This window comes from Hippichthys cyanospilos, chromosome 6 (assembly GCF_059441005.1).
Source record: "Hippichthys cyanospilos isolate Australia breed blue-spotted pipefish chromosome 6, RoL_Hcya_1.0, whole genome shotgun sequence".
In the NCBI taxonomy this organism is placed as follows: Eukaryota; Metazoa; Chordata; class Actinopteri; order Syngnathiformes; family Syngnathidae; genus Hippichthys; species Hippichthys cyanospilos.
The window spans coordinates 14982368-15010309 of record NC_142374.1 but is presented as its reverse complement, the minus strand read 5'-3'; the positions used below and the strand labels follow the sequence as shown (position 1 = coordinate 15010309).

General features: G+C 39.6%; 1 protein-coding gene across 1 annotated transcript; it reads left to right on the top strand.

Moving 5' to 3' along the window:
• LOC148422322 (homeobox protein aristaless-like 4) lies at window positions 1-27942 on the top strand. The gene is made up of 4 exons (XM_088418367.1): window positions 1-431; window positions 17496-17806; window positions 23096-23224; window positions 23299-27942. Exons 1-4 carry the CDS (start codon window positions 89-91, stop codon window positions 23617-23619), a joined length of 1104 nt encoding a protein of 367 aa, XP_088274493.1. The 5' UTR covers window positions 1-88; the 3' UTR covers window positions 23620-27942.

Below are 27942 nucleotides of genomic sequence, written 5' to 3'. Positions count from 1 at the left end.
GGAGAAATCTTTAGAAGGGGCAGGGCGAAAAGCCGTTTGGATTCTGCCTCTTTTTTTTTTTTTTTAAATATAACTTTTTTTTGTAGGTATGAACGCAGATACTTGCGTCTCATACTGCGACATGACCTCGATGGATGCGTATTACAGTCCGTCTGCATCGCAAGTTCGGGAGCAGCAGGCGAACACGTTCAGGACTTTCGGTAACACCGAAGCCAAATACAGCCCGACTTACGCGGCAAGTAAAGGACAGGCGTACGGGGAGAAGTCCCGGAGTCCTTTTCAAACCGAGTGCCAGTCGCTGGACGGCGCGGAGGGAGAGGGCCCCTTCCACAAGTACCAGATCTTCATGCACAGACCCACCTGCAAAACTCCTCCCGAGGGCGGCAAGTTGCACGCGGACGGCGGCCACAACGGCATCCTACCTTGCTACGGTGAGTCGCTTTCACGCAAAAACTCCAGCGCTTGTGTTTACGCGTGCATAAGCAATTGTGTGCCCCGCTACATTCAAACTCCATTTATTTGATTTGATTTATTTTAAACAATCACGACAGAAAACGTTTAACGAGTTATGGCAGAGAGTATAATATAAGACATATGGTTTGTGAGAATTTATTCGAAGTGCTGCACACGCTATATGCTCGCAATCTGATTTTATTTATTTATTACTATGCATTCCTCTTGAAGTTTAATAACACACGAAGGGCACAGTTGCTCCCGCCGAAAAAAAGTATCCTTTCCTCACAACGTAAATTTGCAGCATCTCCAAGGCAAAAGTAATTACACTGGGATTTCAAGGAAAAGTAAATCAAATAATAATATTACATTGAACAGATTGATAGGCCTTTAAAATCACGAGGAACGTCTTCGTAACAGTGCCTGTTAAAGACATGTTGAGAAAACATAAAATTCATAGTTACTGACTCTATACATATGCATATTATATATATATATATATATATATATATATATATATATATATATATATATATATATATATATATATATATATATATATATATATATATATATATATATATATATGTTATGTAATTAAGACAAAATATTGAAAATGGGAACTAATTCCTGTCATAATCTGCAGGCAGTGTGTGTGAATTGAGAACAATCCTCGTGTTCTTGTGTGTTTTTTACAATGCAACACCTTGTAATAACGTTTCAGCTCTCCAGTAAGATTTTTTTCTTCTGAACATGGTTTTAGTGCAAGTGCATTCAGCTGGAGTATACTTTATATCGTTTTTTTAACCCTAACCCAAAAAGTACAGGGAACCTGTTGTCATGACTCATAATTTTTTTTCTGTTTTGATCAATTGTCTATTTCATCCTTGCTTGCCACTTTTGTTTATGCGGTTTGCAGAGAGCATGGGGAGATATATGCAGCGTGGTTCACAGTTAGCTATATAAATAAAAGCAAAGTCTGCCATTGCCACACTAAGCAAAATACTAAAGTGCAAAGTCATCGAGTTTCTAAGCACGTATGGAGTAATGCTGTACTTCACTGAGCTGATTTGGCAAGTGCACAGACAGAACCGTTAGAACGCGATCATTAAATGCCGCATGCATCCAAAGAGGAGAGGCTCTGCAGTGTTATTACTGAAAATGTTGCAGCCAGATGAAGGCACTGTGGTTCTGGGGAGGACACTTTTGGGGTCTAGTCAAAGCCTCAGGCGTCAACAGGCTTGTGCTCTTATGTGTGGTCCAAATCAAGTGATATATTGCCCAATGTTGATATTTTATCTCCTTCACCATGACAAAAATCTTGCGATATACAGACAGAGGTTTGCGTGCCAAGACCAAGCGACTGCAAAGTTGTCTACAACTCAGCTGTTAAGGCCTATTCAATTTTATGGTTATTTCGTATCGAGTGTCACAAAATGTGGTGCTGCACAGTATTTTGACATACACTCCTATTTTGTATAATTGAGTCTACAATACATTTACCTCCGCTGAAGTTTTGATGTGAGCTCTGAATGTTACTTATTTAAAGGATATTTCAAGCACAAGAAATACTACAAGTCAGTAGCAATGCAGTTATCACTGGCATGTGCACAGATTGGCCTCTAGTGCTACTCCAGCGCCAGCCCTTATTTTTTCTTCTTCCTTTATAAACTAACAATAAAAAATACAACAATTTACCCTACCTGTCACCCATATTATGATATGTGGCGGGCATTAATTTAATTTCTCACAAAATGTGCCCCTCATTTGCATATATGCTACACTTCATCTTTTTTGGTTATAGTTTATGTTTAACTAGTTGGTCTAGGCTACTGAGTTTTTTGTCGTTGTTGTATACACATTTTTGTGGATGTGTGATATTATTTTGGCTTGACCACTTGCCTCAAAATGTCTATGCAACTGCCTGCTTGCCAGAGTGAAGTATTCATACAGAAAGGGGTTTTATTTTGCACCGTACCATCAAAATAGAAAAACATTTGTATTGGTTTATGTAGATAATATTGCAACTATTGCCATTTGTCCGAAACAAAAAAGCCACATCTCCTTGTTGTTGTTTTGTTCAAAGCAATTGTGATTGTGTATAACAGCGGAATAGTAAAAACTTGTCATCATCCAATTACTGTAGACCTAATTGAGTTCAACATTACAATCAAAATCAAGGGTGAGGTTCCAGATCAGGCCTCCCATATTATTTTATATGGCCTACTGATTTAAATCATGTGTGTGTCTCAGTTTTCTCTGTATCAAAGCAGCAGTCGACACTTTACTCAAAATAATGCTGGAATGCAGCAAGCATTTTGTCTTAAAAATGAACATCTTTGGAACAAACAATTTTCTAGTTGTTTAACAGCTTTTTCAGTATATTTAAGAATACGATGAGATGATGGTTTTCACAGTCACATTCAGAAATACTTAATATGAGACATGAGCGTGGCAATACTTATATTATACCATGATAATAACCCCAATCTATCGGTGACACAGCTTGTAAGGAAAATAACGGTAACGACAACTATTCCTGCAGAAATCATATGAAAATGACCCTTACATCCAATAACGTCATGGTTGGCGCCACGTATTGTTGTGACTCAGGGGGTGATCCAATGGGCGTCCTACAGAGGCGGAGCATCTACCTGCTCACACTACTGTGAATGAAACAAAACCCCATGGATTCTGATAGAGTGCAGCGGAATGCAAGTCAGCACTGCAGGAGGGGTCTGCATTAATCCGAGGCAGATGTGCATCATTGGCAGCTATATGGTTATTATTCATACTCGCCAAACAACTGATCTCCAAAGCAACCGAGAGTCCCCACAATGACAAATTGGAACTGGTTTACATAACCCTGTCTCCACAATACCTTGTAAAAATAAGCAAAATGTCAGAAACGGAGAGTGATCTGAGAAGCACTTGAGAGAATTTCTTACAAGCGCATATACTTACAAGCCAATTTACAAAGCATGCCTGCACAAATGTTTAAATCCAAAAGAGTAAAGAGGAGTATTAATTTAACAGTATTTGTTATTGTGGTTGGAGCTTGAAATAAAATGGCACCGCATCTGATTGAGTGGTTTCTCTGATATTTGGCTTCACTTAAGTGTCGCCGCAGTTTGAAGCCGAGCAGTTCTCCAACACTGCAAACTACTACGATAATAAACATATTATTAAATCATTGCCTCACTGACCGTATCAATGAAAATTTCTGTTCATCATGGGGAAAGATTTTTGGTGGCGCTCATGCATTAGACCTGATTAGATGAAACAGGTGAGCCTCGTAAATAGATCAGTGTTCATTATTTATAGATACTTTAAAGGCATTTAAAGTCCTCAAGTCGTTTTTAGTTCAGGGGCCACATGGAGGAGAATCTATTCACAGGCAGCCCGCACACCTAAAAACCATGCTATATAAATTAAAAACATACACTTATTTATAGATTTTTGCTATGCGTGTCTGCCTGGTCTCTAGTCATCGCCAAAAGCAGGGGTCAACTTTAAATATATTTCTAAAAAGCAAAAAATACCCACATAAATAAAGATAAAGCAATCATATAATATATTTGGTCCCCTGTACAGTGTATATTTCAAATAGCATTTTTTCTGAAATTGCATGAAATAAATTGATATTTTCTATTATAATTTTCTCAATTTCTTCATAAAATACATATTCTAAAACACATAATAAGATGCATCCAGCCTCTCTCACCTCTACAATGCACCGCTTCTGCTTCCCAACCAGCTTAAAACATGCCAGCCACCGTAATGTATGCGTTATTGACAACAAAGCTCCGCTTCTCTGATTTAAAAATCCATTGAAATTAAGTCGCTAGTGCAAACAGCTCAGGAGTTATGACCACTTGAAAAACATGTTGCAGGCTGGGTAAAACCTCTATACGGGCCGTATCCAGCCCACAGATTGTAAGTTTGACAGTCATGCTTTAAAGTGAATTCAGATGTTTGTTTCAAGATAGATTATGCGTGTTTGAAGAAAATTGTTAAAAATGTGTGCAAATCGTTTTGTTTTTCCATTTGGGGGGGGGGGGGGGGGGGGGGGGGGGTCTCATCATGTATTTTTGAGTTCCCCCGCTTGAATGAGTGCTTCTTTTTGTAACGCAGGGCAAGTAATTTAGTTATTATACAGTAACTAGACTGTTAGCTCATGAGCGCTTTGTGGCGTGGCAACCCAAAGGGATATACAGTATTGTAGATTCACTATATTTTTACTGTTCAAACATGTAGGGATGTGTAGGCATAAGATTGATGCCAGAGAAAAGTTTTTCATCGGTATCTAATTACAGCATGAACTTGGATTTAGTTATTCTCGAAAGATATGCTTTCTGTATCAGTTTTACAGAAAACTAGAGAGGGTTCAAATAACTCACACTTTGTCTTTTGGGAGATCTGTGCTTGCGAAACTAAGAAAACACATACAAAGGAATTTAAAAAAAAATCCATTTTGATAAGTTTGAGTGTGTTTTAATAACTTAAATGTGTTTAAAGAAAGTGGAAGGAAGAAAACTATGAGGTGTTGTTATGAGTAAGGCTGTCAAAATAAAAGATTCATTCTGATCATTTAAATACAGTAATATATTGTGTTATTATTTTTAATCGCATTAATCTGGTTTTTAAATCTCTAACTTTATGCTTTCTGTATGCTGATTACTTCCAAAGGTCAATCACACCCTGAAGTGAACACTTGATTGGATATCATTGTGTGTGACATAACTGACTTACTGATTTACTGGTTTACGTTATGTGCCTTTATTGCTTGTTAGCATTTTGAGAAGTTGTTTTAGAGGGAAGTTTGGTTCTTGGTACTGTCATCATTTTGCCCTATTTTGTCCACCTGCTGAAGAATGTCTTCATTCTAAGTGGCAATCGAGAATGGATGGATGAAAATTCTTTTGTATCCTTCTTGTGACTAATATCTTGAAACAACGGCATCCCGCTAATATCGTGGAAGCTTGTGTTTTAAAATGTGACTTGCATAATGTCAGGAAAAGACGACAAGAAAAGCTAAAGTGTATTCGAGGTTCATCAGTTACTTTAAAGTGTTGCAGTTGTGCGGCAGGTACTGTACGTACAGGAAGCCAACTCACATTTGGTATACGTCTGAAAGGTAATTCTGAATGCAAACACATTGCAAGGTATAAAAGGGACCACATTTTCTCCACTGTTTAATTTTTTTGCTCTCGCTATAAAAAATTTGGGGGTAGGTTGAGATATAGCGGTTATAAGTCCCGTGAATTGTGGAAATTAAAAAAAAAAATCTTTCATGAACCAAATTCATAGCATTTGAACGATGATGTGAAGAGTTTTTGCATCCATTTAATGTTATACATGTTATATCATATATTTTATGCCCTCTGCAATTATTGGGGTTCGGCAATAGTTCTATATGTATATTTTTGGTTGATGAAGCCATATATAGTAATAGGTCGACGAATGCATCTGGCATAACTGATTCACATGGTATACAAACTGTGGGAACGCTGATACTGATTGCACCAATTCTCTCTTGCCTTTTCTTCACTAATATCATGTTCACGTAATCGAGTTCAAATAGCCGCTCTGACCTCAGTGTGAAATCGGAGCATCCTGTGATATGTAAAACATGTTTCTCAATGCATGAGAGCAAAACAAGACCACAAGAAGGTTCTGGCAGCGCTTTAAAAGCATCCTGTCAAAATATAGACTTCTACGTGCATGGAGGGGGGAAATTGGAGGGAAATGATGTCAGAGCATATGTATGGATATTTGCTGTGATGACTACCACATTTTGACCATGTTAGTGGCGGAGTGGTGACCTGTGAACCTACCCTGAAACGGTTTTCAACTTTGAAAAGTTGAAAGGAAAAACAAATTTTCTGTCTTGGAGAGTTTTGAGGCGAGTTTAAGGAACTGTATCAACCCGCCTGCTATGACACATCACATTGACTCTGTTCTTGGTGGAATTCCACAAACGTACCTGCAGCAGATTTTATATATTTTTTTATAGTTACCTTAAATATTTCACTGTCTACTCAAAGCCTTATTATGAACAGCAAGGTAAAAATGCACTAGAAAGTTTTAAAAATGACAACAAGGAGTTATCGTAAACCAGATTTGTCAAAGAAAAAGACAGGACAAAGCAAAATCCTGTTTGGATTCATAACTGTCATTTATCTATTTTTAATCTAAGGATATTTTTGCGTGATAAATTCAACCAAAATAGTGTGGGAAGTCTTGTAATGAAATTCATACTGGTAAAAAAGGAAGACTGGGTGATTACACCCTTCATAAATACATGCCTTGCACAGAGAAATGTCCGAGACGCCAGAAAAACTTTTTTTTTAACTCTCAGTATGCACTAAAACGAGTGCAATTCACTCTATTATTAATCACAGTCCAACAATAATCCTTAACTATTTCTGTTTTCTTTGATACGAGACAGTGACAGCCACGGCCTTAAGTCTTTGGACACTAGTGAGGTAATGATTGTGTCAGTTTATCAGCCGCTGATACTGAACAGAAAGATTTCAGGTTTCCCATGGAAGCGTAAGCATTCCTTTGTGTGCTGCTGTCATAGATCTCTCCTCAGGAACATCTGGGAGCCTTTCTTTAACAGAGGAAACAATACTCAAAATATTGTCTGAGTGCCCCTGAAGAAGAAATTCGATCGTACGTACACCCACACCCACATATATATATATATATATATATATATATATATATATATATATATATATATATATACATATATATATATATATATATATATATATATATATATATATATATATATATATATACACACACACACACACACACACACACACACACACACACACACACACACACACACACACACACACACATTGATGTGAATTTATGAACGTTTCCTTGAAGTAGGAGCAATGGTCATCAACACTTTTCCACACTTTTCCAACACTTGTGCAATTAAACGAATGCCTCACCTTTTTACATATTGACCACGTCCTCAATTTTTGAGGCGCCATTACTTTTATGGACTGGATGTAGGGTTTAAAAACGAAGATTGCCTGCATGATAAACGTCTGTCATATAGTTGAATCAGTCTGAAACATTTGCCATACCGGAGTGATTTATATGGGGTCATAAGCCCAACAAAGAACAAAAAGGTATGCCAGAAATCTTCCAAGACTGGTATCTCAAAAATCTCAAACTACAAGTTTTACCCCTTTCGTGAGGGCCTGACGATCACCTTACTCAGCTCTAAAGAGATCCTGCTGGGTTTGCTTCGTTCACTGCTCGAGAAGAGAAGGGATTTATGGCAAGGATAGCTGGTTCGTGTTTGACTCCGACAATATGCCTGCTAACATTGCCCTGAGAATCCCACAGTTCCTGGCCAAGAAGTTGTAGCCATGCCATCCTTGGTTCGTCTGATTTTTTGTTTTTCCTAACCTAAGATTAAGGTAACAATCAAGGGGACCCCCTTAGGGGGTAAGGGTGATCAAGGGGGACACGTTTTCTGCCTAACACGGCACAATGTGTTATTTTTAGCACTCGGCATCTAGTGCAATCTGTTGGAAAGGGGCTCCTACCACCTGCGATCCCTTTTGAAGGTTTCTTATTTTCCCCAGATGGCGTTTTTGAGTGTGTCCTTCCCCTTCTGGGAGCTTTGTTCAGGGGATGCTGTTGTGTATTTAGGATGTTCAGTGAGACTGTGGTGAATCAGGGCTATACAAATAAACTAGACTTGACCCATTTTAAAGTTGTGGATGATGACCATGGTGATGGTGTTGTGAAGGATCCAGGAAGAATCCCTTCACAAGGACATGAAGGTGTGGCAAAAGAAGGCTGAAAATGTATCTATGAGAAAAGCGCATTCATTGTTAGAATTCGGGGGCATTAGTTCAAAGGACAAAACAAACACTTATTTTGTGACACCAGTCCTGGGACTTTTCTTGACATATTTGCATTAGTGCTATGATTACTGCTATCAAAAGATGAAAAAAAAAGAAAGATTAATTAAGATTTGTAATAAATTGACTACTAATGAACCAATCAATAAGTATTCTCTTTTTAATATCACTTAAAAAAAACCCTCAACCAGAGATTTGTTCCCAGTTTAGGTAAAATGTGTTATTGTGGCAGATCAAATGATGGATACATAACAAGAAAAAGTGGCTTTAGTCATTTATTTTGTTTAACATTATCAGATGCAGATGTAACCATTTACCTTTCGCCGTATTTGTCACTAATCCCAAGCGCTGGCTGAAACCTTAACATTTCACAATCCGGAGGAAAGGCGCTGTTTTCTCTTGTCTTGCGATGGCTAGCTACACTTACAACTTTGTTTTGGTCCCCTTAGCTGTGCCACCAAATACTTTGTATTAATGCAGAAGTTTAAAATGTAGATGCTTCAGTCGTAAGCAAGCTCTTTCTCAAAAAGAGAGCAAATCAATCCACCTTTATCAGAGGTGTTGTCTCTGGTTTTTAAGATAATTTACCATTCATTTAACCGCCATTGGATTTTCATATGCTCCTTCATTTTCATGTTTGCCTTCTGCTCCTGAACTTGCCCTCCCACCCACATTAGGAGCCTATCAGGTTATGCCAAATACAATGATAGCCAATCGGTGTCCACTTGGGAATGTGATGGACCATTGTTCTTTCCAAACAAGCCAAATGCATAAAAATGATACAATCAGCCTACCGAAAATATAGAGACTAGAGATTAGATATATCAGACAATCCTAATTAAAAAAAATTATATGATTTTACTATGACTGTAATAAGTTGATTGCAATTAAGGTGTTTTAATGACACCGCTAGTTATAATCTGATTTACTGATTTGTATTTAGGCCTTACTTACTTGGTTGCATTTTGTCAAGTGGTTGAAGTCGATGCTTAGACGACTGCAAAGTCAAAGGTCTTAGTAAGTTAACGACACTTTGTTAATGTTAGCCTAGCCCAGAAAAACAAATATTTATGTTCATAAATGTGAGAGTTTATTGTAGTATGGGATTGTTTATTGCTTGTGTTTGTTAAAAACACTCCCACGGGAAGACTGTTTTTGGTGGCTTACAGTCAAACGTACAGTATATTCACTAATGTTCTTTACCCATATTTATGTCACATAAACCTCAAAATAAGGCAAAATAAAATCTTTTTTTCATTGCCATTTCCAAATTGGAAAAAAATGAAGATAAATTGATCAGTGACGAAGTAGGCTTTAGTAAAAAAGCTAGTTATAGCACATGAAAAAACACATCCGGCAGTAGATGCACTTTTTAGATGTGCTGACATTATATGCAAGTGTATCTATGTGGTTCGGTGGTAATTCGTTGATACAAATTTGAATGCGTTTTGACACGCTGAAAATGGTCCTCGCCATGCAGTTAGCGGTTTGGCAACATCCATGAAATAGCAATTGGGTGTACGATTGTCAATGGCGGTTTCCGCATTATGTGTCGATGTCATCAAAATTGCTATTTTTAATCAGCATGCACCATCTTAAGTTGCGCCCCTAGCTTTCTGTCTCAATTTTGTGTGTGTGTGTGTTTCTTCAGTGTGGATGTAACAGCATTTGCATCACCTGCTGCTGCGCACTGATTGAGATCTCATTTGTAGATATGTCACTTACATTGCTTTTCGAACAACCTCTACATGTGGTTTTGATCAGTCAAGTAAAAATGTGATTTTATAAGATTTTTTTTATGTTCAGGCATTATATCATCTCACTGGAAACAAGCTTGATATGACAACAATCAAATTCGGGGCTGGCGCTACAAAGGAGGGTTAGAAAGTCAAACAGCGAGATTTTCTACAACCATTGGTAGAGGAAAACTAATTGTAATTATATTTGTAAAATTAAATTGAAACTTAGTATAACGATATCTTTTTATCAAATATGTTTCACTATTATTGATCTATTTTGGAGTTAAAAAATTAGATTTTCAAGTACAGAGTCCTAAGAAAAGGCCAAATACCCTTTCTGATCTGATCATTTCTGCTAAATATAAGTTGTATGAATGTTTTGACACTTTTTACTTGCACTAGTGTGACTGTGCATTTTGTAAAGTTGTAGGAATATATATATACTGTATATATTTCTGTCTCATGTCGTTTTTGTTTTACTCGAACTTTCACTTTGTCTGGCCAGTTGTTGAATGTCTCATTGATGTTATTACCTGTGCATGGAAAAGATGATTAAACCATGTCCAAAATCCTTTATTTAATGAATATAACATAAATATTTTTGTTGAAACATTAGAAACAGGATGAAGTATAATATTCATAATAATAAACAAGTTATTCATATATCTTGTGACCGGATCGGTTATCCGTTAAACTCGCAGATCGGCGATCGTGATCGGAACCCAAAACTCCTGATCATATTACGTGAACTAATACTAATCATGAATATAATGAATCGGTATTTTGAGAAGGGTATGTGCAAAAACTTTTAAGAGGACACCTTAAAGCACTTTGTGTAAAAGCATTCTCCTTCCTAGTTAGTACAAGGCCATTAACCCTTCCCCAGGTTACTAATTTATAGTGCTTCTTTTATTGGGTTTCACTTGACCCTCCCCATCCCATTTCATAAAAAACTGAGAGGGTGCCTTGTTGCTTTACAACCAGTTCAATTACACTTTGATGTTTTTTCTCTGTTTTCAGCGGCGAATAAATCGCTGACCCTAGTAAACACGTGACCTCGGCAAACCAAAGAGGTCTGTCTGCACGTTGTCAGAAAACGCAGGAGTAGGCAGCGGTTTATTCCTTACGTTGAACGTACGCTGATGTTGTCAGAAAACGAAGGAGTGGGCAGCGCTTTATTCCTCACATTGAACGTACGCCGATGCGCGCAACAAAGTGAACAACAGTAAGAAAAAAAAAGATTCCTTGGAATGCCAAGAAACGGCTGCCAAGGCGCTGGAATCTTGGCTTTATGGAAGAAAGCAAGTCTTGATGGTTGTGTTCGAGAGGAGGGGGAAAAAAGCCTCGGCAGGCATGAATCCTGCGCGAAGTTGGTGAGGATTATGTTTGGATACAATTAGCATGCCACGAAACAGATTGTTTAGAATGCAAGATGAAGAGAAAGTACATGTTGAGAGTATGTGATCTGTATGTAGGGATGAGTAGAAAACTTAACCGTGGCCATCTGTATGCCCAGCTGGGCCTCACATGTTGATTTGACTTGCATTCTAAAAAGAGTTGGCTAAAAAATAACCCAATTATGGGTCACAATGGGACAGACCCCAATTTTGGTCTTATTCATTAAATCCGAAAAGGCAAGTCAACTAAAGAGACCCACAAATCAACCAAATTTCCAGGTTATTTAATTAAAAAGAAAAACAAAAAAACGACTTCACTATTTAGGTATGGGTAAATTATCTGACATAACATTTTGGGTGAAGAGACTAAGACGCAAAAAAACCAAAACAAAAAAATATTCGGGGTGCAGTTTGAATGAAATAACCCAAGGTCGTTTTAAAGGTTATTCATTTCACAAACTTTGCTGTGTTTGTAATTGGCTGACAGGTTTAAACAACTAGCATTAAACAACTAAACAAAGCTAACTACAACTATGTGCATTTTTTTTTACCTTAAACTTGGTTTGTGCTTGACGCGTTGACGAGTTCCGCGCGGCTCCACGTGTCAAAATGACATCGTTTCGGCAACCACGCCCCTCCGCGTGGAGTCCGCGCGGGCCAGATTTTCCGCAACGCGTACCTTCCGAAATCTCTTTACACGCGGAAAACATGGCGGACGAACTATTGCTTATGGAAGTTCGCCAGTACGAACACCTTTATGATTCGGCTGTAAAGGATGACCGTGACCTGAATATCGTAAACAACTCCTGGCGGCACGCACACTGGAGTCTGTTATAAATGGCTTGGAAGAATTTAGATTGAATCTACAGGGATTCTCTACATAATATGATGGGGTTTTTTTCTTAGCTCAATGATCAAGCCAGAGAAGCCCACACTTTAGATTTTTGCTCATTCTGATAAAATTAAGAGAAAATAAAAAGGCATCAACTGATGTCGATTGGGGTCCACTGTAGGTTCACGTTGATGTTCTTTCACATCAGCAGCTGCGCTCGTTAAGATTTAAGTTCTCAATCATTTTAAACTGTCTTCTGAGTTTGTAATTTCTGAATCGAGTGTTCTAGTCTAGTTGTACGAGTTTAGGTTCTGATTGAACTTTTGTGTATTAAGACTTTCCACTTCTCAACATCCCTGTCTTGTCTGCTCCTGGGTCCATATCTTCCTCCTCATGTGACGGATAGGAGCAATTAAACATTTTACACAAACATTTTGGGTGAAATTAATAAGAAAGTTTGGTCAAATAGACCCAAGAGGCATTGGTCTCTCAAGAACCATCCATCCATTTTCTAGAGCTTCTTATCCTCGCACAGGTCACAGGCTAGCTGGTGCCTATCCCAGTTAACTTTGGGCAGGAGTGTGCTGTTTTGACTAAAACTATATTTTTGCATTGTTTTGGGTAACAATCCAAAAGGCAGGGTCAAATTGACCCACATCCTGGGGCTCAGTCCTTTTTTGACACATATTGGGTAATTTTTTTTCCCAACTTCCTTTGAGCGTGCTCAAGGGTCTGATTTCACCCTCAACTTCTGAATCGGGCTGTGGAGGTTGAACCAAGTATCAAAAGAATCACTTCTAAAGTCAATATCATTACTGTATCGCTACAGAAAAGTTATTATCAATCCTTAACGTTTATGTATTTACTTTGGTTTCTCATGGGTCTCTCACACAATTCTTTTCTTTTGGAACACACACTTGCAGACCATGATTCTTAAAATACAATCATTTGCTTTTTTTTTTTTTTTCTTACAATTTTGGAACACAGTTTCTTGATTTGCATATGTTTAATTCAGATTTTAGGTTTGCCTGGGTGTGATCCTGCTCTGATACCAATCTCCAGGTCTGCCTTGGCTATAAAAAATTGCTTGATATTTATTTATTTATTAACTAACATGTCGTGCTAATTTCATCGCTTTGATAATAGGGCATGGTGAAGAGCTCAAAGAGAAAGTATAATTTGAAAAACAACAACAACAACAACAGATTAATAGCACAGATGATTAAAAAATATAAGATTTTCTGAACCTGTAATACTTGTTACTGGTATCAGCGATAGTGGCACCCTAATTCACTTGATTCGATCGATACCAAAATCTCAACTTTCGCACAACTCTACTTCTGAATGTTGCAGTCATGTTCCTGCTTAAAGGTCGAAGACAATAATTGCACAGAGCCAAAGCGGCGCTCTGTAATGTCAGAACATCTGCCTGCATGTGCGAAGACAGTAAGAGGCTCTGACAGGTGGGCCACAGCAATATGAGGTCATGAACCCCAACCGGGCAAGCTGCTTTGTTTCATTAGTCTCGGGGCGAAAGCGAGCCCAAAAGAGCAGGGGAGGCTTCGAAGGGACCGCTATTGACATCACATTGCGGGACGCGCCAGCCAAGGAATATTAATTCATGAAAACAAACACGCATGTTGCAGACAGCCGACGCCCAGCTTCATCACTTCAAAACTATTCCGCCAGCTTACTCACCATTACAAGTATGGCTGACAGAGTCACCAGCACCGCAAAATATCAACAGTCCTTCTCACGATGCACTTTGTTTCTAAGACGACAGACTTTGGAGGGCGTTAAACACAAAGCTGCAAGGAAAATGCACGCACGTAATAATTGGAAATGTGATCTAGCAGAGATAAATGTACTGCGGTGTCAAGCTCATCTTTTAAGGCACGCCGGTGGAACTTTGCTTTGGATGAATTTAAGGCACACAAACGAACAAAACAAGAATGAATCCGTTTCGAGGCCAAATTGCTGCTGTCATAAAATGTGCATTTAACTGTCATCAGAGTGTACCAAAGAAACACTTTATAATAAAAGCCACAAGCAACCTTTGTACCCACTCTAAACGATGATCCGTGACAGATGTGTAGCATGTGGAAGGAGGGACGACGCGGAAGATGACTCAAAAGTATGCGCCCCACTGCTAACTTTGCTGTGCACATTCAGTTCTTTCGATATAAATGTTGACTTTTTGTCACACTTTAGCCGTTTTGCACTGAGCCGCCAGGGCTGAGACACGTTTCATGTCCAATTGACTTACTTACTTACTAAAGCTGTGCAAGCGTTGCAAGGGTTGGAGAGTTTTCATTTGCATTTATTTTGCCTTCGATTTGACAAATGTAGTTAGTTGTGATTACAGCTCTGAAAGACATGGCCAAAAAATAAAATGTTCATAATTCATTCTGGACAATTACAATTTGAATTGAAATCATAAAGGTTTTAATGATGCACTGTGATTTAAAATCAGTTTTAATGTACATTTAGCATTCATAGCTTGTGCAAAATAATAGCTATTCTTCGCTTGTGCATAACTTGCAATCATTAAGTAGTCAGTATTTATTGTAAATGTCTTGTAAACCACCCAGCCAACATTATGCCTCTTTTGCAAATCCTCCATTTTACCATTTGTCTGAAAATGGCAAGTTAATGAAAACCATTTCAATTTTGATTGAAAAAAGTATTTCAACCAAAAATCCATTCTGAATCGAATTGGAGACCCAAAATTCCGAATCGAATCGATTAGTCAGATGAAGATTAGCAACTCCAGTTCCAACTTTCTTCTGACTTCTTTTACAGGCATTTTAGAATTTAGCCTTTCCACCAAGACGATGGAGACCAAAGAGAGAACCCTCATGCCAATGCAAAGTAAAGGCAGACAGAAAAACTGACAATAACTGTTCTGACTGGCCCTCTATTAGAGTCATACATGCTTATTTATCCATATTGATGTTTATTTATATGAAAGAGAAGGAACAGCTTTCTTCATCTCTAAAAAGGAAACCAAAAAAAAAAAAGCTTGCATGTGCTGACAGGAACAGAGCCAGGTCTGTCACCAAAATCGAGGCTGTACAAATTGGAAGTGACAAACACAATGTTGTTTACGTCTAAGGGCCAAAGTGTGCAGTGGGCAAACGAGCCTCGCCATATACATCCAAAGTGTTGGAAATGAGGAAGGTTTTTCATTGACTCGGATTTCATCTGGCGTGATTGAGCAAAGTCAGTGCGCCCCCCTGGAAGGTTGTGTCGCGGGTCGCTCCAATGTGTCGTGACAACTCTTTCAAACATGTAGAAGTGAAGTGTAGATTCAGCATACACAGTCAAGGCCTTTGAACCCCCAAATAAAACATTACAGCGGTGATGTCAGCATTAAGTAGCCGCAACTGCGTGTGGATTTTAGAGTGTGATGGTGTGCAGATGCACTTGCTGACTTGTTAGGCGAGGGACTCTTTTTTTTTTACAGGCTATATATACCAAAAGCAACACACATTGTATAGAGCGTATTGCTTTTTGCCTGTCACTGTTTCTCTTCAGGCCTAATTGGTCAGAGGGTTGGGTGGGAGCGAGCCACAATTAAATGTTATATATTTGGCTTTTTTTTTTCTTTATAAACCCAGCAGTGCCCAATGCATCTGATTATGAGAGTAAAGTATCAAAATATATGACATTTACATCTAAATATAAAATGAATGAATGCAAGTGGATAATGTGCTGAAATTAGGAATGGATTAATACTGAGACTGGCCTTATTTCAATGTATCGGGTACCCGTGAAGGAAAGTTGACACTTTATCATCATTGATACTTAAGGCAAGAAAATAAATATTCGATGAGTGAGTCCTCCTTATTAGTAGCTTTTGGTACGCTGTGAATTTTTTGAAAATTAGCTGTCATTGTGCTAGCGTTACTAGCTTCTTTCTTGCTAAGTTCATGCCGTTCTAGTACTGTACTACCGGTAGTACTGGTATACTTTTGTGCCGTTCTGCAGTCTTTGGAAATGGCATCCCTTTTATCCAATACTCCCTTGTTCTCCTAAAATCTGATTTTCTTCCATACTTTGGACTTTAAACTTGCCAGAGCATTGTATTTATTTTGTCCAAGTGTGTGATTGTATTCATCTCCATGCATTGCCCTCACAAACACAAAGCGCTGTCTGATTTAATTGCCCGACAAAAAAAAGAAATGCAGTTTTCAGCAGCTCAAAGTCATTCTAGTCACAATCATGGCATTGAAATGACTGCAACTGAACTATTTGGATTCTTACATTTGTGATTATTTACACCAGCAACAAAACGCTGATTTATAATGATTTCACTGGGTCATCAGGCGGTTCAAGCTATTTTAGATTGTTTTATTAGTCTGTCTACCTATGCGATCACATAAACTACAAATCAAATCAAAATTAGATTTTCTGTTCATGTTTTTTTTTTTTCGTCACACCCACACTAGGATGTAGTGTTAATTTCTGAAAGCACACGTTGGTATTTCTCTTGTAATGTTTTCATTTTCCTTTTGAAAAAAAAACGTTTTTTGAGGGGGGGTTACCATGTTCTAATAATAGTGCTGTTTCTGGTTTTCCAAAATTATTGAAATATGATGGGCAATTATGCTATGTGCTGTGATAGTATTTTGAAGGTAACCGTAACACACTAAGACTGAGGTCAATGCACTTTAAACAATCGTAAAAATAGTGTTATACAGCTTTTCAAAATCTTAGTTTTACTGAATTTTGGGGTCTGTGGCTAAAATGGCACCAGGTGATGTCCTTTATAACAGAGAATTCATCCCAACTACTATACTCCTACTACAATGTCTTTATTCACATAATATGACAATTGTTAAAGTCGTCATCTTTAGTAGTACCGTAGCCAGCTTTGCACATCTTGTTGTTTTCTAAGTCGGCTTCATGATTGGATGATGCTTCATGAATTGGAATCATTTTGATTTGAAAGCTGTGCATTTTCAAGTGTTATCTGTTTGAAATTCTTGTAAATTTGAAGGCGTTTCTAACTTTTGACTGGTACTGTACTTTTGAGCGTTTCACATTTGACAGGATTTGAAATTGTCAACTCTCTTCCCTGTGCTATGGAAGTTTGTGTTCAACTTTTAATGCGTGGCTCTCACCATTAAAGTAAAACTGATCACAACTTCACCCCTCTTCCTTCATATAGGAAAAGACAACAGCCTGACAGAGAGTGAGTTGCCCTCCAGCGCCGATCCCCCCGGGATGGAAAGCAGCTACCTAAATCTAAAAGATGCTGGAGTGAAGGGGTCAGGCGAGCGTCCTGGCTCAGACCTTTCCAGCCCCCTGGAGAAAAGCGAGGCAGAGAGCAATAAAGGAAAGAAGAGGCGCAATCGCACTACGTTTACCAGCTACCAACTGGAGGAGCTGGAAAAAGTTTTCCAGAAGACGCATTACCCAGATGTGTATGCCCGTGAGCAGCTGGCACTGAGAACGGACCTGACGGAAGCTCGTGTTCAGGTGAGACCCACCAGATGAGATGCAGGAACGTGAGCAGTGCTGTTGTTCCGCACATGTCCATGTTTGCATCTCACTCATTGCTAGGGAGCGGTGATGTGATAACAAAAGAGTATTGTTCTCCATTTCCATCTCTTAGATCAGAGTGGGAAGAAGGAAAGTCTCTGAGCTTACTTTGCAGCAGACTGCACGAAGGTCAGAGGCCAAGGGTTTGTCCCTGGTGCGAGCGTGTTTAAACTACTTCCACACAAAACGGTGAAGGCAGGAGGTGAGGGACGCGGGGAGGGACGAAATCATCCGACTATTTGGGAAGGATATAAAAAGCACTTGAGATGCCAGTTTTAATTTCCACGTGCAGTCTGAGACATAGTCAGGGACAGTCTGGTCCGTGCGGTGGTACAGTAAAAAAAAAAAAAAAAAAAAAGGTTCACACAGATCCATCCATCCCCCAGATGAATATAATTAACTTTCCCAACCCAACTGACAGGCACACAGCCCGCTCTTTTGAGTCACTGTGAGGTTTGACCCAGAGTCGTACAAAACAGACCCCAAACATCCACGCAATCAAGTCTAAATCCCACAATTGCAACAGAAGGTCCATAAGGACAAAGTCCAGGGATCTGCAACTGGAATACCGAGGGGCATTGCAAGCTTGGCAAACGACTTCAGAATCCTTTTCATCTCAGAAACAACACAGATGTTTTCCCCGCAACAAGCCAATGTCAGAATCTTACTGTTCCATCTTTAGTTTAATGATGAAGCTCTCTATGTGCAGCTTTGGGCTTTTGCTGCTATTAAATTTAGTAGAACATGAACAAAACGTCAAACATGGCCTGCCATACCTGCCTTTTGCGGAGGAGGGGGCCCTGCGGGTGAAGCTCCGCTGGGGCACGCTATCAATCGCAGTGGTCCGGGATGACAGAGATGAGGTGAGACGGCTAGGACTTCAAAGCTGCTATTGGACTTTGTGCACTCTGCCCCCCCCTCTCCCCGCCGCCTTCCCGGCTGGCCACACGACGTAAATAAAACTCTTTAATAGTTCTGTGAGCTGCCTTTTGCTGTCAACGTCTCCAGCCATTACTTTAACGCGGCCAAACGCTTCTAGCTCAGAGCCACCTTCCTCGCACATGTGTCTGCATCGAGACAAACAAGAACGCTGTCTCTAGTTGCTAACTTTGGGCACGTCAAATGTGATGGATTAATAGTCTTCACCATGGGGAAGAGCGGGAACTCAGCTTGTGCAGACACGGCTAGCTTGTCGCGAATAATCATTTTTAAAATGCAGCGTTGGACAGGCAGAGCAGTACGAGACACATCTGACTTCATAATGCCTGCACCACAAATGATCTCTTTGCCAAACTATTTGGCTTATGTCCCCTTCTTAGTGCCGTTCAAAGGCAAAGCAGCGCAGCGCAAACCCTCAGTGAAACATGACTCACTCAGCACACAGAAACCAAGACAAGGGCTTCATAATTATGCGCTCAGCTTTTAAAAAAAAAAAAAAAAAAAAGCTGACAGTGCTCAGGCTAAGAGAACTTATTTGTCAGTGACAGATTCTGAATTTTGTAAATGACATGCTATGTAAATGCGTGTGTGTCCTGTGTGCGTCTGGTCGACCGCCTTAGTCTGAGAGGTCAAAGGGGTTAGCCGCGGAAAGCCACGGGCTTTGGCGTCAGGAAATTAAACATGAAATGAAAACAAGCTCCAGTTTGAACATTCTCCCATCTCATTTTCCAATATCCCCACTTCCCCTCTCGACATAAAAGGGAGGAGGGAGGAGTGGGAGGAGCTTTATTGGGGCGTGGGGGCGACGGAGGTTGGAATATGACAAAAATATAATGACCCATTACACTCATTAAAGGTTTCCCAAAAAAAGTGAGTTCTACCTTAGGTGCAATCTAGTGGTGCGTTTGAACAAATCATTCAACTTTTTAGTAGAATCTCTAATAGCTAAACATTCGCACGCATTCATAATCGTAATGGAAACATTAGTTTTTTTTTAATCTTCTAGAATATGAACGCTCATGCAGTGACAATTTCTTCAATTTTAACTGCATCTTTTAACCGTGAGTGCATCTGGAGGAATCAAAAACTATAGCAAAGGCTTCATGAAGCGCCCCCCCGACCCCCCCCCCCCCCCCATGGTCTTGCTAAAATTTTACCATTTGTTCTTTTATTTTTTACTATTTCTCAGGTGATTGAACAGCTGGCATTACTACTCATTTCTACAGCAAAACAGAAAGATTTAAGACAAAAGTGTTCTGAGTGGCAAGCAGGGTTATTGAACAAGCTTAAATTGAAAGTCAAGGCACCACTGTATTTCCCAGGCCGGCCAATCAGGGCCTTGTGTATAAAAACTTCTATTCAGAAACTTGTTAAACGCTTTGAAAAGACGGAGAAGTAACCAAAAGAAAATGACATGGTAAACATCAAACAATAACAGCCCCCTCCAACGCCCCACCAAGCCTCAGGGGGCTGTAACAGACCCCCAGCTCTCCTGCAAACATATGATTTAATTCAAAGGCCAACAACCCCTCACCTTGACATTGGGGGGCAGCCACAACCTTCCATATCAGTTTACGACTTTGGAAGGCTAATCTCGCCAGCTGACCTGTGGTATGTCGGAGTGAGATTTCTTAACATTGGGCTTTAGAAAAAAAAGATCTAGAAGTCTCAGAGGAGGCCATACATGGTCCCATTTTTGAAAATGAACCCATTTGTGGTCAGACACATCTCTAATGAACAAATGCACTTTGGGGCACACTATAACACTGCCCATTTGTATTATGAAGATGACAGAGAGGAACGGTTAACGCAAAGTGAGTAGGGAGAATATGAGGGGGCTGGCTGAGGGGAAATTGCATGTCAGGGACTGTGAAAACCACAAGCTGATTGGACTTGGAAACAACCAACAATCAAAGCTCAAAACCCCTTCTTTTTTTGAAGATGTTTCCTGTAGGAAGGACGAGTATCAGACATCCGACTAATATTGAGGTTCTCATCGTGCTAATATACTGTATTATGTTTACGGGTAAGAAAAAAATTGTATGGACTGTGGATGTCTGGTGAATAAATTGTGCATGTCTGCTAAATATAGATTTGTTTAAACAAAAAGATAATAGGTTCAGGGAAACAATTTGGAACCACTAAAAGACAAAAAAAAAAAAAAATCGCGGAGTGCTGTTTTGGAATTTATTTTTATCCATTCTCCGCTTATGCCGTCCTTCCACATTGATTCATCAAAATTAAAAAAAATAAAATCAAAGAATTAAAAAAAAAATACAGTTGAACCTAAGATTTCAAGATCAATTCTGCTGGAATGAGAATCAAAAACAAACTCAAGACAATGCCAAACGTTCCAGCTTGTAGCACGACAGTAGTGCAAATTGGGGCAACATTAATGTAACACATCTGGTCAGAACTGAATTTTGGAAATTAATTCACATTCTACGTGCAATATTGATTAGAATACACAGAACACATTACTGCACGGATATTTTTTAATTGGTCTGGAGCAATTCTGCTCATAGTTTCCTCAAATGCCTTAAATAAACTACCCCACAACCACACCCACATTTTCTTTTAAAGAGCCAAGTGCAAGGTGGTCACATAGGCACTACTGATTGTCGATTGTCCTTGTGTTTATTTGATACATTTGTAAATGAATTGCAATGGGGTTTCCTTTTGTCCTGCTCTTGACAGGTGAGAGAGAGGACACCTTTCGCACAATGATTTATGAATGGCTACAGACCCAGATGTGGATCTGTCGGCGCAGGCAGTCTGAAGGGAGGCAGACGACTGTGTATCAAAGGCAGGAGAAGGGAAAACGTGCTGTACCAGGGGAGACGCTCCGTTTTCACATCAACAGTTTCATGTGGATGGCACTTTAAAGACACGTCAAGTCATAAAACCTGACGTGGGACTTTCATGTGCTATAAAATTTATTTGCTTCACTTTATTAGTTTGTCTTTCAGAGTGGAGGGGATGGTCAAATATTTGGCCATGTTCCAATGTTTTCAGTCAGGGGCATAGCCAGAAATGTTGCTCTGGGGTGGACAAATGTCAAAAGTCAGAACTTGACCCTTAAAATGTTTTTGCTTCTCCGTCAGTATTCGGTGACCTGCACCCCACTCCTCTTTCTACCATCGTTAGTTTGCCGTTTTTTTCAAGCCGTGAATTGTAATCATCGGTCCGTCGCCCTGTCAGCAAATTGTCGGTACGTCGCTCACTTCCGACATCGCCCCCTTCCACCCCAGACACAGTTCTTTCACATACGCTACAAGTAAAAAGCTAGGTTTTACAGCGCTTGATTTTCAAGATACTCTGTTTTGGGGGGTAATTTTAAAACTTCTATATTGCATTTCCTGGCTAAGAGCCAATCAGAGTGAGATTGTCACTTTGCAATGTACGCTTTGGTTACTTGAATGCTGTTCATCTTCTAGGCATCCCGGAATGCTTTGCTCAACGATGTGCAATCGACAGCGATTTATTCATTCAAATCTTATTTAAAAAGCAAAATAACACAAAAATCCCTTAATGCCTAATTATAAACATTGCGTTTTACTTTAGGCCTGGACACACATTGAGCAAGTTTTGTAGAAAATGCATTTCAGTCCATGAAACCGTGGCTCTGAAAAGCAGCACAAACCGATGATCCCTGGCTTTTCTGGTTACTGTGAGGAAAAAGTGTTACTCAGTACATTGCATTCAGATACAGTACGTTCCCTTTTAAAGGTTGCTGCATACTAGTTCTTAAGCATTCTGTGACATAGGTCTTCCTGGGTGCATGTAAGTACAGTACTGTATGTCTGCTTGCGACCTACTTAAAACTGTGTTTATTTTTAGATGCTGCCAAGCATTTGGCAGTTTAAACGTTTGTCGGATATTTGAAAGATTTACCTGGGTGAGTTGACAAACATTTACCAACAGTGACAGGTGACACAAGTGGTGACAATCATAACAGATTAAAATGACAGACAAAATTTACTGTTCCCTTGGTCTTAGTCCGTCATTTTTCATTTTTCCGTCATTTGGCGATCCGTCTGCGAAACGGTTATGGACCGTTGGGCAGTCCGTCAGCAGCCACAAAACCGCCCACCTCTGATTGGTAAAATTGTGTGCATCTGCAAGAAAGGTACATGTTGGAATGGTTGGCGCAAACATGGTTACGGCGGAGCTTCGAGGCGTTTCTTTTCAATTGACCTATTTTTAAAGTCTACTTATCCAAATTGCTTGCCTTTTCTCCCAAGCTTATCAGTGAATCTATCCCCTGATGGGTTGCCTTCTTCACAGGTGTGGTTCCAGAACCGCAGAGCCAAGTGGAGGAAGAGGGAGCGCTTTGGCCAAATGCAACAGGTTCGAACGCATTTCTCAACAGCTTATGAGCTGCCTCTTCTAACTCGGCCTGAGAACTACGCGCAGGTAAATCATTGGCGGAACCATCAGCATTGCCATGCAGTGATCGCGAATGCCTCAAGGTGTCTCTTTGCTTTCAGATTCAAAACCCTTCATGGATCGGCGGCGGCAGTGGCGCCTCTCCAGTGCCAGGTTGCGTCGTTCCTTGTGACACCGTCCCCTCCTGTATGCCCCCTCATCCTCATAGTCACGGAGGGGTCCCGGACTTCCTGGGCGTGCCTAGCCCAGGGAGCAGTCACATGGGACAGACGCAGATGGGCAGTCTTTTCGGGGGACCCGCAATGGTCGGGGGGATTAATGGCTATGATCTGAATGTGGATCCAGACCGCAAGTCTTCCAGCATAGCAGCGCTGCGTATGAAGGCCAAAGAGCACAGTGCAGCTATTTCTTGGGCCACATGATGTAACAACCAAGTCCTACCCCGCTCCCATTAGGCCGCTTCTCTTGAGCAGCCATCAACAAGCACTGTGGGGGAGTTTTGCTGAGAGCACTAATGATAACGCAGGTCAAATGAACGGGGAGAGACTGCAGAGATAGTAGAGAGCATTTGTAGTGGCCGACAAAATGGAGATAACTGCGACAGTGACAATCAGCAGAAAATGAAAGTTCCAAAACTTAAATGCCATAATCAGGCCCGATGGTTTCGAATTTCCTTGTCTCAGGGCTTGGTCAAATACTTGGTGACGAAGCAATACTTTTCGGTAAAATAAGCGTGACCGTGAACAGGATCCCCCCCCCCAAAACATTGAAATGCATTTATAAAAAAATGTGTATCGCATTTAAGTTGTCATTCCCGCCAGTGTAAAAGAAACCACTTTACATTTACATGTAATACAGTAAGAAACTGATTTCATTTAGATTTCCAAAGGGTTATCAGGACAATGCCAGGATTTAAACTGGACTGGAGGCTAGATAATATGGCTGGATTTGCACTGCAGGTCAAAGTGCCCACTTCAGAGTAAGTAACTGACTGTTTTGGTTCACCTTTTTACATTTATTAACAATAAAAAACTGAAAGACCATTGCAGCATGAAAGGAGACAATAAATCATTATTATTTTTAAATGAGCTTAGCTCCCAGTTAAACTTACAATTTTTAACTAGTTGCACACTGCAGTCATTCACTTACCCTTATTTCAAAAGCAGGTCAGGTCTACAGTAAATTTTCACAATAATATGTTCACCGACACGAGTCTAAACACAGCAATCTGATTATTTTTGATTTGCTCAGCAAAATCCACCCACTTTTATTCTTCACGGGAGCAGCCATTGTGCCACTTGCCATTTAAAACTAGTTGCTCAGTGCTCAGGAGAAAAACCAATCATGATTCACCATTTTTTTTTCTTTTTGGTCATGTGATGTTGGCAAGTTGAGCCAAGATTGGTCCTGAGCAACTGTGATGTCATATTTGATGGCCAGTGACAAAAAGACCGTCCCTGAAATAGATATAAATAGGTGGCGTCAGCTGTTAAATTCATTTTCCACAAACGCAATATTAATCAGAATGCTGTGTTTAGAGCAGTGAGGCGAAATTGAACACATCCTTAAGGAAACCTTTGACATGGCTTCATTTTTAATTGCAATTGCAATGTTCGTAGCATTGTTAGAACACAATTAAAGTGTACCTCCAGTTCCCGAAAAGAAACATATGAATGAAAACAACACGCATCCGAACGTTTTTTTTTTTTTTGTTTTTTTTTGTTTTGCTGGTTGTATTAAACAATTTTACAAAAGCTGAGGAAATTTTTTTTTGCCAAAATGGCATGCGAAGCCATAATTGCCTGCAATTAGAACTACGATTGTATTTGCAAGTTTTTGGAATTTATAATCATTTCATTTATTCCTTTATCACGAAAATTGGTCTAAACCTGACACATAGTCCCTTTAACAGACTTTCACAGTTGTAATAATTTAACTTCTGCTGGATCAGAGTCTGGTCTAAGTGTTGACCAAGAAGGAATGCTGCCATTTTCTTTTGTCAGTTGCCAAATACTTATAGATTAACATGAAAAGAAATCATTATTTGTCCTGTCCGTCACAGACATGCACAAATTCGAGGTGTTCTCGAGTTTAGTTTGGCAAAGACCTTTGGCTATGGCTTGCTTTATTTACGTGTTTGTTGCTAAACTTGAGGTTCAGCTGGGTGCTTTGCATTTATGTGATAGGCTAAACCTGAGGTGCATCAAGTTTACAAAGGATCTAAACCTTTATCAAAGCCGTCATCCGGTGTTTTCCCTTGGTTTAAGTTTACCCTCAGTCGGACCGTCAACGCTTACTTGCTTTTCAATTTTACGTCTACCTTCCTCTCCTTAACTCCCACCCACAACAGGAGACAATAAGGTTATTCCAAACACAATGACAGCCAATCAATGTCCACTTGAAGGTGGGACTGACCTTTGTGTTCTCACGACTCAAGCACAAGAAACCTGATGCTTAAAAACAAATATATTCAGCATACAGAAACATGTTTAGAAATTAAAAATGAGAAAAAAACAATGCTTTAACTATAACTGCAATGAGCTGATTGGAAATAATCAGTGACTGACACCACTAAATAAAATTAACCAGGGGCAATTACAAGACAAGACAGAAAAATGAAAACGACAGATAGTTATCAAACCTTACAATGTAGCTCCATTGACCCTATAAATGCCTCATTTGGACATCGGAGGTACACTTTAATTAACGGTATTTCTCCATTGCATTGATCAATTGTGTATTTTGTGCATATTTTGACTTGGTCACGTTTACATTAACAGGCTATATCCAATCTGTCAGATATCTCTTTTTAATGACATTTTCTTCCTCACCTGTGAAAAGAAGTCTGACTCGATCTGATATCCGTCCTTTTTATTGCCATATTTGAATCCTGCCGCGTTAACAATGCCAGTGTCAGATGAGCCAAAGCGCTACAATAATACCCCAGTAAGCAATGACAGTGATTTATACCATAATCTTTTCCTCCACTGATATGTTCTAAAACTGTAGACCGAGCTCGATTCGACGCAACTGGCAAATTTGAGTGCAAACAAAAACAGACTCTGCCAGTTTACTAAGGGATGAGAACAGCCATTAAATCGGGAGTCCTTTTAAGACAACATGTCATTTCCCCCTACAGAGCAGGTTCCCCTGTCAGACGTGGCCTCAAGTTACAGGAAACTGGGTGTCTCCAATGTCAGACTAGGCACAGCGGCAGCCTTCAACACCAACTAGCCCCGCCAACTTCGACACAACTACACACACTTAATTTGCGTCAAAATGAACAATGTGAACTAACGCACATCACAGTCTGCATGACAGTAAAGCCGGTCCAAATGTTGTAATGACCTGGTAGTGGCTCAACACGAGCTTCACCGAGTTGACTCTTGAATTCAGAGAATCCAGTCAGAGACTGCGGGCTGAATCACGGAGCCTGATTGCGTACTGGGAGAATTTTGGAATGTTTAGGTAACGTGATGAAATTAGTGTTGGAGTGCAGGAAGGTGGAGCGTATACACTGCAGGGATGTCTGTTTGTGTTACCCCCTGGGAATAAATGTATCTCCGCAGTTTGGCCGAAGACTGGCACTAAAGACGGATTCCATTACCTGATAATGCTATGATACACACACACACACACACACACACACACACACACACACACACACACACACACACACACACACACACACACACACAGGTTGTCATTCTTGTTCTATAGTATGATCAAGTTCAAAGGTAATCCCAATCAGGTGGCTGATACATAAAAAAATGAACTTGTCAAAGATTTTTTTTTTCTCAGTCTTCCGAATTCTGTTATGGCTTATTTACCTCAACCGAGCACTTCTTTGATACAGTGTTACACCTTCTGATAATTCAACCATGCACATTATGAGATCGATTTTTACAATGAGTCAAGTTACAGCGCTTGATTGTTTATCAGAACTAAACAGGGATTTCAGTTTTTGAAATAAAAAAAAGCAGGATATGATTGAAGAAAACGTATGCAAGATTTGCTTACGTTTCTATTTCAGGGTGACAGATTGACTAGTTAGACCCGCTCCTCGTGCTTTAAACTGCAGCTCTTTCCACATTCTAAAAACAACTGGGTCAAAACTAACCCAACTGTGGGCCGGAAAAGGATTTATGCAATATTTTCTGGGCAGTATTTGAAATGTTTGGGGTTGTTTTGTGCAAAGCGACCCAGAAAATTAGGTCAAATTTACCCAAATATTGGGATGGTTCATAATTGGGTTATTTTTAACACAACTGTTTTTAGAGTGCATGATGATACTACTGAAAAGCTATTTTGTGTGAATGTGAGCAATATGTGTTATATTGTTACGGCCGAACCATTGAAGTAATACGGTGAAACTGCCAAGTAATACATTGTATTCATTATTTCTACGAACATTTTGCTCGGGCTTTTAACTGTTTAAATTGCGTTCTAAATTTCTAATGGCTTCAAGCTGTTTTTCTATAATAACCAAGTATTTCTACTTATGGTAGTGACTTTATATCATATGCTCTTGCAATAAGTTATTGCACTTACAATTTTGAGAATTGTGTGTTGATACTTCCATTGAGATATGGGTCTCATGTTTTGTGTTGCAAAAAACATTGCTTCAAGCCATACATATTTAGCACCGCGGCCATGTCTCAAAGGTGCTCGAGGTTTGTTTTGTACAGAGATAGCTTGTTTTTCATTTGATGGATTGAAGTGTTGTAATAAAATTTAAAACAATC

What these genes read in the sequence shown, in the direction of transcription:
- LOC148422322 (XM_088418367.1), top strand. Translation starts at nt 89, where the DNA reads ATGAACGCAGATACTTGCGTCTCATACTGCGACATGACCTCGATGGAT. An exon ending in TGACGGAAGCTCGTGTTCAG is followed by an intron (nt 17,807 to 23,095) that starts GTGAGACCCACC and finishes CCTTCTTCACAG; the next exon opens with GTGTGGTTCCAGAACCGCAG. An exon ending in GGCCTGAGAACTACGCGCAG is followed by an intron (nt 23,225 to 23,298) that starts GTAAATCATTGG and finishes CTTTGCTTTCAG; the next exon opens with ATTCAAAACCCTTCATGGAT.